This window comes from Gymnoscopelus microlampas, assembly GCF_963454915.1.
Source record: "Gymnoscopelus microlampas genome assembly, chromosome: 14".
NCBI classification, from domain to species: domain Eukaryota; kingdom Metazoa; phylum Chordata; class Actinopteri; order Myctophiformes; family Myctophidae; genus Gymnoscopelus; species Gymnoscopelus microlampas.
In genome coordinates, this window is record NC_139951.1 from 16,381,854 (window position 1) to 16,397,297 (window position 15,444).

General features: G+C 39.9%; 1 protein-coding gene across 1 annotated transcript in view; it reads left to right on the plus strand.

Moving 5' to 3' along the window:
- The window catches only part of LOC311059485 (integrin alpha-M-like), a 31,570-nt gene extending 16,126 nt beyond the window's left edge, over positions 1-15,444 (plus strand). The window contains exons 17-35 of the mRNA XM_084077467.1: positions 736-866; positions 975-1,071; positions 1,157-1,287; positions 1,393-1,489; positions 1,584-1,705; positions 1,823-1,974; positions 2,077-2,202; positions 2,539-2,612; positions 9,794-9,935; positions 10,067-10,165; positions 10,324-10,403; positions 10,485-10,577; positions 10,727-10,796; positions 10,921-11,019; positions 11,236-11,316; positions 11,500-11,610; positions 13,101-13,214; positions 13,311-13,433; positions 14,970-15,444. Of these exons, the coding sequence (XP_083933593.1) occupies positions 736-866; positions 975-1,071; positions 1,157-1,287; positions 1,393-1,489; positions 1,584-1,705; positions 1,823-1,974; positions 2,077-2,202; positions 2,539-2,612; positions 9,794-9,935; positions 10,067-10,165; positions 10,324-10,403; positions 10,485-10,577; positions 10,727-10,796; positions 10,921-11,019; positions 11,236-11,316; positions 11,500-11,610; positions 13,101-13,214; positions 13,311-13,433; positions 14,970-15,086 (2,059 nt within the window). The 3' untranslated portion in view covers positions 15,087-15,444. The remainder of the gene's footprint in view (positions 1-735; positions 867-974; positions 1,072-1,156; positions 1,288-1,392; positions 1,490-1,583; positions 1,706-1,822; positions 1,975-2,076; positions 2,203-2,538; positions 2,613-9,793; positions 9,936-10,066; positions 10,166-10,323; positions 10,404-10,484; positions 10,578-10,726; positions 10,797-10,920; positions 11,020-11,235; positions 11,317-11,499; positions 11,611-13,100; positions 13,215-13,310; positions 13,434-14,969) is intronic.

The following is a 15,444-nucleotide window of genomic DNA, read 5'->3' on the forward strand; positions in this document are numbered from 1 at the left end:
ACAGTTTGGTAGGACCACAGGACCAGGGCCAAGAGGAGGGCCAGTCTTTCTGCTGTCAATGAAAGAAGATGGTGAGCTGTGTAGCAAAGGTTCAATGAAATCGCTCTACCAGCATTGTGGGTGTACATGCTTGGCATCTTAGCATCTTGGCAACCAGTTTCTCTGCCATGGTACCAGTACTGAGGTCCAGAACCACGTATGTCTCTGGCCACTTGCTGAAATAGTCCTTCACTGCATAATGTAGCAGTTTCCATGGTCCATGAAAGTAAACTGGCCCAGAATGTGTTCCAGGGTGGTGCACACCTGGTATTGTTGTGTGAGTGCTGGGTAGGGTCCAGACTTATGGAGCTGTGTGTCCATAAGTGTGACTGTTGCACTGCTCAGAAACGTGCAACAGTCATACTTGTGGACACACAGCTCCATATCTTGTTGCCAGTTTGGGTAATAGAACCAGTCCTGGAAGACAGTCTCCCATTCTGTTTGTAATGATTGCGTTATGGACAAAATTGTTGACTGTCTTGCACTTACTTTTAGCAAACGATGACTGCACATTATAAAAAGTAAAATTTAAGAAATATGTCATTTAAATACGTCATTTTGTCATACTGTATTGGTTTTAGATTATTGCACCATTGTACTCTTAAGGTAAATCAAGTGAATTCTGTACTATTGCCCATTCCCTTACTAAGTAAATGAGAGTAAAGAGGTGATTCCAGTGATTCTGTCCATTTCCAGATCTAAGCCAATAGTAATGGTGGAAGCACAGGTGACATTCAGCCCAGCTCAGATCCCCACCAACAACACAGACTGCAATTCTCCTTTGAACAACAGAGCTAAAGTCTGCTTCACTATGACTCGCCACTCAGGTTTTTGCATTAAAAAAAAAAAAGTCTATACACCACAGAGCCATTTTAGCATTTAAAGTACTTTTATGTTGGGAGTAACTTTTTTAATGAAAGTCTAAACTGTTACAGCTCAAGCGCAGATTAATTATACATTGAAGCTGGATTGTCCAGAGGATGCTCTGAATGAACTGTCTAATGAACTTAGATGCACCATCGTACTCTTAAGGTAAATCAGGTGAATTCTGTACTATTGCCCTTTCCCTTACTAAGTAAATGAGAGTAAAGGAAGAGGTGATTCTGTCCATTTCCAGATCTAAGCCAATAGTAATGGTGGAAGCACAGGTGACATTCAGCCCAGCTCAGATCCCCACCAACAACACAGACTGCGATTCTCCCTTGAAAAACAGAACTAGAGTCTGCTTCACAATGACTCGCCACTCAGGTTTTTGCATTTTTTTTAAAGTCTAGACACCACAGAGCCATTTTAGAATTTAAAATGATTTTATGTTGAGATTAACTTTTTTAATGAAAGTCTAAACCGTTCCAGCTCAAGCACAGATTAATTATACATTGACGCTGGATTGTCCAGAGGATGCTCTGAATGAACTGTCTAATGAACTTAGATGCACAATCGTACTCTTAAGGTAAATCAAGTGAATTCTGTACTATTGCCCTTTCCCTTACTAAGTAAATGAGAGTAAAGGAAGAGGTGATTCCAGTGATTCTGTCCATTTCCAGATCTAAGCCAATAGTAATGGTGGAAGCACAGGTGACATTCAGCCCAGCTCAGATCCCCACCAACAACACAGACTGCGAGAAGTACACAGCTACAGTCTGCTTCACTATGACGCGCCAGTCAGGTTTTTTCAAATTTCGTCTATTTCTTCTAGTCTACACCACAGAGCCATTTTAGCATTTAAAATACTTTTATGTAAAGAGTAACTTTTTAATGAAAGTCTAAACTGTTCCAGCTCAAGCGCGGATTAATTATACATTGACGCTGGATTCAACCCGCAAAACCCCAAACAACCGGGCTTACATCGAGACACCAAGACAACGAGAGCTGTTCAAGTCTTTTACCCTTGACATGACAAAGCCACACTGCTTTTCTCATACATTTGACATTAAGGTAGGTTGTTAAATTTAAATGAGCATAAATTAGAGAAATATGTTTTTATTTAAGGTTGAACTACTGTATGAATCTTTTCATGATAATGCACTCTCATTGCAGGCTTGTCCAGAGGATGCTCTGAATGAACTGTCTAATGAACTTAGATTCACCTTTGAAGGTGTCCCATCTTCAGACAAGCTCAGTCCAAGCCTTGCACAGCAAGCTCAGACAACCACCTATCATCCTGTAAGTCTGTCTGTCTGTCTGTCTGCCTGTCTGTCTATATGTCTGTCTGTCTGTCTGTCTATCGTTTCATAGGTCCAAATATTTACTGTAATGGTAATTATTTTTATTCAAAGTTTGAGAGAGGACAGACTACCCTTGCCAAGAGAGCTTGACATTAGAGCTTGCAGATTGCCAGATTGATTGGCCATTGGAATAATCGGTATATATTTAGATAGCTTTATGGCTTTCCAGTTCAGAGTAAATTCATGTTCAAACAGTTTGTAAGATCATCATGTCATTATTGCTGTTTGAAAGAAAACGTGATTAACATGGTTGACTTCCTCCCTTGTACAACAGTTAGGGTTTGAAATCAACTGTGGCACTGATGAGAGCTGTACTGACAACCTCAAAGTTGATTTCAACTTTACCAGGTGAGACATAATGTACACATGTCCTCTAAAAGTGTGGTTACTTTGTTGATGAACCAGTGCCATTTCTTACCCTATAAAAAGTTTTAATAAATATGAAAAATCTACAGCCTGTTGTGGCCCTTAACAATGAAGGCAAAACTCATTTTGTGGGCTTGCTTGTCTGTCCAGTCATGTCCCATTTAGTGATAAAGGACATTTTAAAATAACTCTCCTTTGCCACAATGCTAGACAGCAAGGGATTTAAAAAATCCACAGACATTAATAACAAGACACACCGCTCAAAGGCACAAATACACAATAATAATAATAATAAAAACATCAGGGGGATTGAAATGCTAGCAAATCAAAATGAGTTCTTGAGCCTTAAAAGATTCAATGGAGTGATGGGGAGATCAAACAGGGAGAGGAAAGCTGTTCCACAGTAGGGGCTGTGTCAGCAAAGACCCTTGAACTTAAGTTTGGGTCAGGGGACAGCCAATCTGGAAACCCATAGTCAAAAAAAAGGAAAAAACAGTGCCCTCTGCTGAATCTGTCTTGAGAGATTAGGGGATAGCTAGGTCAGTTGACCTAAGAGACTTGGAGGTACTGTAGAAGGAGGCGTTTTGTTTGTCCTTTTAAAGCAGCTCTCCACCGCACCGAAGTCGGTGGCGGTAAGTGTTGGAAAGCATCTGTGACTGAAAATCTGTTGTCGAATGGGTGGTGTGCACACTGTCGTGTCGAGTCGGAACTTGTAGGATAGCGTCGAAAGCCGGCAAAACATGTTCGGTCGGCTCCTGACCGTCGGTCTGGCGGAGAGGAGACAGAGCTCTCTGGTTGGCTGCTAGGAGGGGTAGTGGGGACTGGGGACCCTTTCTACAATACAACACAGAGTTGGAACCATACAGGTGCTCCCAAATAATTAATAATCAATCAATACATCATGCCAGCGCACTGCACATAAGTAGGTCAAATCAATTATGCTGTCACTCCAGCTCCGAAGCACACTACTGACTGACCAGCTGTAAAAACTTTTATTTGATTTTATTGAATTGGATTAATGAAGAAATAAGCCTTTGAAATTCCACCTAATTTGTGAGTGGAACATGAGTCTTTTAGATTGGATGGATTGATACAGGGTGAGTAGACAGTGCTGATCAGGCATGCGTGCGCAAGTGTCTCCCGGGCCGTCTCCCGACACCTTGATTTTCCCATCATAACGTCATAATATGATTGATACACTGAATGAACATAGACACTTCACAGATTATAGAGAACTTTAGTTTGAATTATAACAATCGCTTGAGAATTGGCCGAGTATGGCCGAGCTAAACTGCCAGTTGTTATGCCACATACTGTAACACCTGTGTCCTACAACCAAAAACACGCTCATCTCATTCAAACATCAGCTGTCAGCTGTCAGATTTTCTCTGAAACAAAAGTATCATATTATTATGCCATACAGTATCTTCAACTTATCAATATCATTATCACTTACTGCTGCTTTTCCTTAAGGTGAAAAAGGTCTGTAAAATCACTGAAGCAACCAGTGGTTTTCTATAGGTTTCCCTCGAGTTTTGTTTTATCATTGCAAACCCGAATGCTCATTCTCCAACTATTTCATGGGACAATGGATAGGCTATACAGGAGGATAGATTTGCCATTTTAGTTGAAACTGGTGATGATTATGATAATGAAACATTGGATTAGCCTACTTCGTGAATAAGCTTGTGCAGTGCGTTGAGTGTCATACAATAGGCTATTCGAACAGAAATGACAGGCTTCCATTTTTTAGCCGCGAGCTGAAAGCGCTGCGGCTCTACAGACAGCCTCAGACATCGTCATCCGTGACATGTTTTCTGACATGTTTTTTGACATGTTTTCGCGACACCTATTTGTCTATTGGCTGTCCTGGCTGTCCTTCACTACTTTACAGCCAATGGGGAGACACTACTTTAAAGCCCATGGACGGCCAATGGACGGCCGTCATTCACAGCACCCGCCTCTCCTCGCAGCACCCCCCCCCCCTCCGTCTCCATCTGTCCCTCTCCCAAGTCCCTCTCTCTCTCTCACACACGCACACACTCTCTCTCTCTCTCTCTCTCTCTCTCTCTCTCTCTCTCTCTCTCTCTCTCTCTCTCTCTCTCTCTCTCTCTCTCTCTCTCTCTCTCTCTCTCTCTCTCTCTCTCTCTCTCTCTCTCTCTCTCTCTCTCTCTCTCTCTCTCTCTCTCTCTCTCATAAAGTCATAAAGTCATTAAGTCATAAAAAGTCGGCCAGCGGAGAATCTTCTAATCATCTGTGATTTACAACAGCCGCAGGGCTTCAGTGTTGATTTAACTCTGAGGAGCAGTGGAAGTACTCAAATGTTTTACTTGAGTAAAAGTATCAATACTGCAATGTAGAAGTACTCTGTTACAAGTAAAAGTCCGCAATTCAAAATTTACATGAGTAAAAGTACAAAAGTGTTGGTATCCAAATGTATTTAAAGTACCAAAAGTAAAAGTACACACATGTTTGAAAATAGCAGATCTACAAGCTCACAACGCGTCGCGATGCGACACTTTGTGAGCTTGTAGATCAGCTATTTTCAAATAGCCTTGGTATAAAATAGGGCTAAAGTGGTTAATGTATGTTTTATAATGTAATAATTTATATCTGCAAAGTAACTAGTAACTCAAGTTTTCAAATAATTGTAGTGGAGCAAAAGTACAATATTTGCCTCTGAGATGTAGTGGAGTAGAAGTACAAGTACTGAAAACTGGAAATACAACAGTAAAGTGAAAAATACCTCAAAATTGTACTTAAATACAGTACTTGAGTACATGTAGTTACTTTACACCACTGATGACATAACTGTCTAAGACAAGTCCCAGAGTATTCCTAAAACTGTATATATCTGTAGGCTATTTTTATTTAGTTATTATTGTCCATTTTATTTTCTTGCTTAATATTTTCTTTTCTTCATTATATCAATTATATGTAGAACCATCTGTGGTACAAGTTCCAACAACATTTCGCTGCTTGTATCTTTATGAGTCAGTAACAAATAAAGCTTCTTGAATTCTGCACAATCCTAATGTTGTAATTCACTGCAGAAGGACTTCTTTTGTACCACAATAGGTAGGCTAGTCCTATACCGGTTACTTATTTTTATTTTAATGTTAAGACATTTATGCTTGAATGACAGTGATTAGGCCATAACATGTTACAGCACTATAAAAAAACAAGACATGACAAAGTCATAATATAGCCGCAAAATGTCATATTGAGGTATGCCATTTTTTGGCAGAGTTCTTCTACATTGCAGTATTGATACTTTAACTTGAGTAGTTGGGGGGGGGGGACACACACAATACAGCTGCTAATAATATGAATGTCAAATCATATTCAATTTATTCAAATATTCAATTTTTTTTTTTTTTTTATGTTTTTTCAAAAACATTTTTTTTTTCCATTTTTTTTTAAATTTCAATTTCTCAACGGCAGATTGGGGCAAAAAAAGCCTGCCGCTCGCGGCTATATTATGACTTTAGTCATTTCTTGTTTCCTAACCATTCTAGCTATCTAATTATATAAACGGCAAGTTACTTCTGCGCGCCGCTGACGCTATAGCCACAGCTCTGTAATCGAGTAAACACAACGCCGACACAGCACATGTCGCCAACACAGTAGCCACAGCCGACTTTCACAATTTACGGGTGGCGTAGGGCACCTATCATTGCTCACTTCACAGTTTCCACGTCGCAACATAATTTATTACACTCACCACAATATACACGCGCCCACGCTGGGCCCCGTGCGCGGCTGGGGTTGAGGGGGGCGTAGCCCCCCGAAACTCTAGTTTATTATATTATTGATCATTAGTTGAAGCAAAATGATATGGCCGTGTGTGCATCGTGCTGCCGCTTGGTGCAGGCATGCAGTAGCTTCTTTATTATTTTAATTAACATTAAATACAAAAGATATAGGCTACACCAAAATAGTCTAAATACAGATAACCTTGTGCCCATACCCTAAGCACCCTGCAGCGCAGTAGTTACGGGGCCAGAGCTCTCAGCTCTGGACCAGTTTTTAAGATTGTCAGCTTTTCTCTTCTTCTGCCACTTTTCGCAGTTCTGGGTGAACCGTGCTGTCGCTTTTTACGAAACTCGGCCATATGGTAGATGGTCGTGAAAAACGATCAAGAAATAATTCTCACAATCTTGCGTCAAAAGGTGGCGCTATAGCACTCAATTGAAAATGCCAACTTTGAACAGGTACAACTCATGCCCTGTTTGACCTACAGCCATGAAACTTGGATACACATATGTGTCTCCTCATGCTGAACAACTTTCACCCTCTGACTTTTGACCTCTGACCTTTAGATCTCCCACCATTTTGAATTATATGAAAAACAGTCATTGGCTCCTAACTTCTGCATTTTTTCACTTATGGAAAATCCGCTGCCAAGGTGTTGTCGGCATAGGTCCAAAGTTCAAATGTTAAACTCAATTGAAAATGCCAACTTTGAACAGGTACAACTCATGCCCTGTTTGACCTACAACCATGAAACTTCGATACACACATGCGTCTCTTCATGCCCGACAACTTTCGTGGTCTGACTTTTGACCTCTGACCTTTAGATCGCCCACCATTTTGAATTATATGAAAAACAGCCATTGGCTCATAACTTCTGCATTTTTTCACTTATGGAAAATCCGCCGCTTTTGTTTTGTCGGCAAAGGTCCTAAGTTCATGTGTAAAATGTTTTGTGCATATTACTCAAAAATCCCAGGAGGAAATAGATTTTAACTATTGCAGTTTTATGAAAATTATTCATCTGACCCTAACACATACATGCAAGACTCAAATTTATTTGAAACGTTGCAGTAATGTAGAGAGTCATTCCAAATATCACCGAAACCAATCTCACTCCAATTGGCCAAAGGAGGGCGCTATAGCAATTTTTTGAAAATGCAAACTTTAAACTTTAAAGTCATGCCTCGTTTGGCCGAAAGTCGTGAAACTTGCTTACACTTGTGCCTTGACTCATGAGGAACACATGTATCGCTTTGACCAGTAAGCTCCGCCCTTAGATTGTCCGCAATTTTGAGCAGTTTGAAAAACACTCAAACCCAGGATTTTTCAGCTATTTGCGTGAAACTGTATCATCTGTGTGATCTCCTTTTTCACAGTTCCTTGTCTGTTGGTCCAATGGCGTCTCCCTTAAATGATTGCCTCACAATCTCAAAGTCGACAGTTCAAGCCTCACTTGGTGCAGACTTCATTTAAGTTGAATTGCAAACAACATGACTGTATCAATGAATACATGTGCAAATGGTAAAGATAACCTGAAATGCTTATTTGAGAGTACGTTTTTTCAATGTATGACATACTTCATTCTGAAAATAGCCGATCTACAATCTCAAAACTTTTCAGATAGCAACGTGTTTCTGAGCTTGTAGATCGGCTGCTTTCACTGTTTTCGGTTGCGAGGAGACATACAATTTCTCTATTGGTAAATGGTTTGTGAACGAGTGATCTTAGTGTTGGCTTGGTTCATGACAGAAGGCAAGAGTTTATGATCTTCAACAGACAACATCAGCCTGGACAAAGCTATAGCACTATAGGTAGTATTGCAGCCTATTAGTCCAAAGGTTGAGAGTTCGATTCCTGTTAATGGCAATAGGTTGAGATGTCCAATCAATCTATTCCGTTTCCATCTCTCTCTCTCATCAATCTATTCCGTTTCCATCTCTCTCTCTCATCAATCTATTCCGTTTCTCTCTCTCATCAATCTATTCCGTTTCTCTCTCTCTCTCTCTCTCATCAATCTATTCCGTTTCTCTCTCTCTCTCTCTCTCTCTCTCTCTCTCTCTCTCTCTCTCTCTCTCTCTCTCTCTGTATTATTGCAGCTCTATCTATCTTTATAATTTCTCTAATGATTTAAGCATCTACGTGTTCATGTGTTTGTTGTTGAAAAAGACATCAAGCATAGCCATGGGCTATTTTCAGCACCATAGGTGTCTGTCGGTGTCGGCTCTCAGGTGCACAGAAAGAAACTTTTTTTCCTTCCAACCAATCTCCAGAGTCGTCCCGACTTCATTCGACTGCCGGTCTGTAGTAGTCTGAAGTAGTCTATTTGGTGGAGAGCAACCTTTAGATTGAAATGTGATAGAGTACTTAGTGCATAATGTCTATTAACAAAAATGCACCCATTTCACCAGAAAGTAATGTATTTGTCTGTTGTGACTGCTGGGAGGTCAATGTTTACATACAACCTGAACTGGTCTAGGTCACTGAACAATCTTTTTAAATCTGACGTTCCTCTTCAATAGCAATCTGATTCCTTAGATGTAGTTTTCAAGCATGTATTAGTAACATTCATTGGGTTTACCAACAGAAGATGTATTTTAAAAAATCACACCCAGTGTGAAGTGGGCGGTGCGTGGTCATCACAACATGACTCACTTTAAAAAAAGGATAAATGACTTTTTTTAAAGTCCATACTGCTATTCATAGGGCTGCACATGTGTATGTGTTTCGCTAGCCAATCACAGTCCTGAATTTGCAAAGTCAGCCAATCACATTACAGTTAGTGGTGATGACACTAGCTGTAATGTGATTGGCTGACTTTGCAAAAGTATCGATTTGCATTAACAATGGAAGGGTTAGGGGGTATACAATACGTTGTAGACTATTGGCCAATCACGGTGCAGGATTGGTCGGTGTCCAAAACTCACTTATAGGGGGCGGCTACACCGCCCCAAAAATCACACCCAGTGTGAAGTGGGCGGTGTGTGGTCATCACAACATGACTCACTTTTAAAAAAGGATAATTGACTTTTTTTAAAGTCCATACTGCTATTCATAGGGCTGCACATGTGTCATGTGTTTCGCTAGCCAATCACAGTCCTGAATTTGCAAAGTCAGCCAATCACATTACAGTTAGTGGTGATGACACTAGCTGTAATGTGATTGGCTGACTTTGCAAAAGTATCGATTTGCATTAACAATGGAAGGGTTAGGGGTATGCGTTGTAGACTATTGGCCAATCACGGTGCAGGATTGGTCAGTGTCCAAAACTCACTTATAGGGGGCGGCTACACCGCCCCAAAAATGTACATATCTCATATAAAATCAAAGTGCAAACCTTTCCCCTAATGATTCCTCATACACTTAAGAAGACATAATGTAATAACACTTATTTTCTGTTTTTGCATCAGCTCTACAGAAGTTAAAGTGGGCATAGATGAATTTTTGAACGTAATGGTGTCAGTTGAGAACAGAGAGGAGAACTCGAACAACAGTCGTGTCACTCTCACATACCCTCCTGGGCTCTCATACAGGAAGTTCACCATACAGCAGGTAAGGCAATATTGCCAAGGTAACGTCAATGCAACATAACTAACCCCAAGTTCAGCCTTAATAAGTTGTTGTCATTGATCAAAGAAGATGTGTGATCAACATGCTTTGTGGTTTTCATTGTCGTTAACAAGGGAAGAGTGGAATGTAACTCTTTAGACGCTGAGAATGGTTTATCACGTGGGAAGAGTGACTGCACCATTGACAAGCCTATTTTCAAAAGCAATGCCAAGGTTAAACTTTTAGATTGTTTACATATCTTCTCCTCTCACATACAGTATCTGCAAGGACAGATAAAATAATTGTCAAAAGTTTTTTTAGTTTTTACTGTTTCGGTAGATGAATAGGCTTAAGTGTTTTAAAGTGCTTTGTCTGATCCATTCCATTCTAGGCTTTTTTCACTGTCTCCTATGGGATAGATATGAACAGTGAACTTGACAGAAAGATGCTGATCACTGCAAATGCAACAAGGTACTGTTGTCTGGTGGAAAACCTTGTGATTGTGTGCTTTCTATTATTACATTACTAGGAATTATTTCTCTTCTCTTTCAGTGGAAATGCTGAGCATTCCCAAGAAAGTGAACTTTATCAACAGAAGGAGATTGATGTGAAGTACAGCATTTTTCTTTCCATTTCCAATCCAAGGTTTGCATTGTTTCTTTTCATTCACATAGTAATTACAGCAGTGTGATTACATTAACAATTATCGATTGAGATCAGATCAAAACTTTGATTTGGTTTTATAATGAAGTAAAACTCAATTCATAGATTAAATGCTTACTATTTCCATTCAGTTCACTCAGCTACACCAATTTTACTTTTGGAAAAGATGATCTGCACACACCACTTACGCAATCAATTACGGTAAAACATGTTATGTAAATCTTATGTCTTATGTTTATCAAATCCATTCAGCTATTAGGTTTACTGCTAAGTGATATCAAGGAATATACCCCCCTTCTTTCTATCATGTTCTATCTGCTCTCAGGTTTTAAACCATGTGAGAGCCTTTAACGTTACTGTGGTCATCAAGGTGCCGGTGAAGCTGGGTAAAAAACACATCTGGGTGGATCCTTGTTATATAAAGGTGACTCACATTATGGATGAACACTTGATGTGTTGATATGAGTTCAACCACACCATGGATGAACACTTGATGTGTTGATATGAGTTCAACCACACCAACCTTCAAACTGCTCCGTGACCAACTTTTTGTCATGCCACATTCAATTGAGTTCAATGAGTTGCACCTATTGATGTGTCTCTAATGTTATATTCTCCATTGGACTAACATAATTTACAGATTCCAGGCTGCTACAGAGATAAGGATGAGGAACCTACTCTCGCATATTTTGTGGATAACATCAAGAAAACACATACAGTGGTAAAGTGGCCTGCGCTTTGGCAGCTACTATCCACAAACTACAAAGAAATATCAGTTATGTATAGTTAGAAATATCACGTATGGCATTTAGTAAGAGTTAAAATTGAGTGTATGCAATGATTATGATTGCATTTATTCATTTTGCTTTGAATTTGGTTTAATCTGTCCTTTAATTGCCCATAGGATTGCACTGTTGCCAGATGTACAGTGTTCAGATGCAACGTGTTCATGGTGAAAGATCAGCGTGACGTTTACATCATCTCTTCCATCCTGAGCTCAGAATGGATCAATCAGGTGATTATTTCCAAAAATCTGTGCTGTTCTGTTAACATTTAGAATTATAGTTTAGATCTACATTTTTGCAATTTTTATAGACAGACCCTTATGAATAGATATGAATCTTGGTTTCATTCATTTGTTTGATTCCCATAGCTATAGTGTTCCTCCACTCGCACCTGATTTTACTTGGGGAGACGCTCTTGGCTGCTACGTTCTTTAAGATGACGGCCAGACGGTGCACCGCTCTAAACCTTTTTTTTTATCCCAATAATATTTGTATTGATTTTTTGCATTTTATGACAAAGACAAAACAAGACAAACAAACAGCTCAGCTCAGACACGTTACAAAACAAAGCACACAGATACAAATATAGACTCCATATACCTACATCGGACCATAAAATACATTATAATATAACCACATTGTTTGGGGCTTGACAATCTGTAGATGGGTGAATAACTACACCAAGAACAAAACAATAACAGTGTTAATATCCACAACAACAACAACAACAATAGAAAAAATAATAATGTAATAATAAAGATTAACGATATTATACTTCAAGGTTAGCCGTATCGCTTCTGTTAAAGGACCCTATTGTCAAAGTGTCAGCTAATTGAGGGCCAATGAAACTCAAACAGCTTGTTTTAAACGTAAACAGTAACAGTAACAATATTGTAACAGTTTACAATATGTATATTCTGCCCTTCCTAGGTGAACTGACAGGCTAGTTTGGCAGGGGGACTGCTCATAAGTCCGACGGCCCATTATTCCGACTATGTGGCTTCCGAGTGTGGTTAGGGTTAGGGTTTGGTATAGGGTTAGTAACCGTCGGAATAATGAGCCGTCGGCATATTGACGCGGACCCGTTTGGCAGATAGTGAACAGTCTTTCCAATGAGCGAGCACAACAGGTTTGCAGTTTAGGCTGTTTATTGCCACTGGAGAAGTTGTAAAACTGCAATACAGATAATACAGAAAAATATGCATTCTGTATTAATATGGTCAAAACATAAATGCAACATGCAATAGACATGAAAACACATACAATCAAACTGCTGTCACCAAACATGCTGTAATGCACTTAAATGACATGCAGCTGTAGCCAGCAGTGAGGTTAGCTTAATTGGCTTCAGCCAGCTTCAAACATAAAACATAAAATTTAGCTTCATGTAGGTTCAATAGTATTTGGATAAACATCAGAAAATAGACTAACAGACTACAAGTGCTTACAGTCATATGTTTGCCAAGGCTTGTCAAAAGAATAGGTTCTAGCATGCTCTCTCCTCTGCTGTCTTGCAAACACTGAACACATACTGAGAAACTATGGCAAGATCAAAAAACATCACATGGTGCAAAACTAAACATATATACCAAACCACCAGTAGGTGGCCATAACACTCACTAACAGTGGGCAGAACAATGTATCTGAAAACAGGTTCTCTAATTAGAGAACAAACAAAGAATGCTCCTCATCCTCTTCCCTCTTTGTTTCCGACCCACAGATTGGTCTCCAGTCAGCCAAATTCCTTTTGATCAGCACAGCCACTTTGGAGTATGACAGAAACCAATACATCTTCCTTTCAACAGACTCTGAGAATAATCCCCCAATTCGAAAGGTAACATTGCATCTCTACTATAATTTCACACTTCCTTTTCACTATTTAGGAGACTTAGAAAAAAGTGATTTAATTGTTCTCATGACCGCCCCTCAGATTGAGTCTGTGGTAGAGGTGTACACTGAGACTGAGACAGAGACGGACCTCAACACACTGATTATTGTTGAAACCCTGCGAGGCCTGGCTGTTTTGGCTTTGATCACTACTGGCTTATATAAGGTAATGTACTGTGCATAGTCTGCATACTGTAAGTTCATTTCAAGGCAATTGGCTGTCTCTCTGTCGGTTGGTCAGTATGTCAGTCTATCCGTCCACCACTTTGGTCCCAAACCACATATCTAGCTACTGTTGAAGTACTAGCTTGGGCCGACTTGAAGTACTAGCTTGGGCCGACTTGATAGCCGAATGGTTAGGGCGCATGCCACAGGGGCTCTAATTCATGACCATCAGCCCCCGGTTCGATTCCCAGCCATTTGCTGCATGTCACTCCCCTGCTCTTTCTCCATGTTTCCTGTCAATAAAGGCTAAACAAAATAACAAAAAAGAAAACTGCGTGCAAGCTGGATTGCCTTGACATTTTCTGTGCACCATCAAGAACCACAGAGGTTAACCCCTACAGAATTTGATGATGCCATGGCCTTTCCTCTATTGCCAATGCCACCCCTAGGCCAAACCTTTCAGCTTGCACACAAGTTATCTCAAAATCTTAACCACTTTCAACCTGGCATCCCTATTTGTTGAAAGCCAATCATAGCCAATCAGAAGGGCATCTGAAAAAACTGACAGATACATCATGATCACAGCAATACTAGATATTGATTTGCCGAGTTTTGGACAAAATCTTTAGGAGTAGTATCACAAAGTGTTTGGAATAAAAACGGAAAATGGACGAAAATCTTGTCATGCAGAAATAGGCGTGGACTACAGAAGTTGTGTCATGATCCAAGGACTCCAGATGTTTTTAAATAATTGATTGGACGCCCTACGATTCAAGAGTTATAGGCCAAAACGCGAATTGACCTGTTATAGTGCCACTGCCACCATGAGGCCGATTTGAAATATTTGGGGCAGAGGTTCTTCCTTCGCCTACTGAGTGGATCGGTCCAACGACACCGGAGATTAGCTGTTCACAGACACACACACACGGACGGACAGACTCACAGGGGCGAAAACATGATCCTCCACCTTCGGCCATTCCGGCCTCCTGGTGCATATAAGGGGGTGGTGGTTATTAATGGCCAGATGAGATGTGTCAACTATTTGAGTCAACTATCCTTTAGCGCCACCCTCAGGCCAAAATATCAACTTTTCACACAAGACATCTCACAATCTAACAGTTTCCACTCTGTGCCACCCTTCAGACAATTTCCAGTTCCGTCTGCAGCATGGAATCTAAGAGCTGCAAATGGGTTTTTACTCTTGGTCTTGTTTCTCTCAATGTTGCAAATGAGATATAAATTTAAATATTAATGAAGAATATACTGTCAATTCAATCAATACTGAAGGCAATGATGTCTGAAAATGTGCTGTGTTACTTTCAACAAAACCAAAATACATTTCTCTGACATGGAAGTGGAACTTCCTTTGCCCACCACAAATTTGGAGCTGTGGAACACCTTGATTAGGAAGGTGTTTTGCACAGCATTACCACAGACATTCCAGACCATTTATATTCCAAATTTTGCCATTATTTTATTATGGGCTCTTAATGTGCTAGTTTATTTGTAATAGTTTTTTCGTGTATCCTACTCTCAGGCTGGGTTTTTCAAGAGTCAGTACAAGCAGATGATTGCTGATAAGTATGGAGTACAAGGTCCAGAAGAAGGTGGAGAACAACCACCAGAGGAAGAACAACTTTATGTTAACTGTTGACATCAGGGACTTAACCATGTACAGTATGGACTGTACTGTGTATTTTGCATTGCATTGCATCATTCATTTCTGTTTTATTGTGATGAGTAAATTGAATCATTTTTTAAAATATTTTTTGTATAATTTGTATAATAACATTTCCAATAAAATACGGTAAGAAAGAAAGAAAGAATGGATGCATATTGGTCATGACGGATAGGCCTACAGTAGACAGTATACAGCCACAATCCCAGACACTGTTATGTCAAAGCCCAAAACCTTTAGCTTGAACTTAAAAGGAAATAGCAAATCAAACAGAGGATCATATCAATAACTTCAACGGCAGTCACAACACAACATACTATAGATTCACATCAGC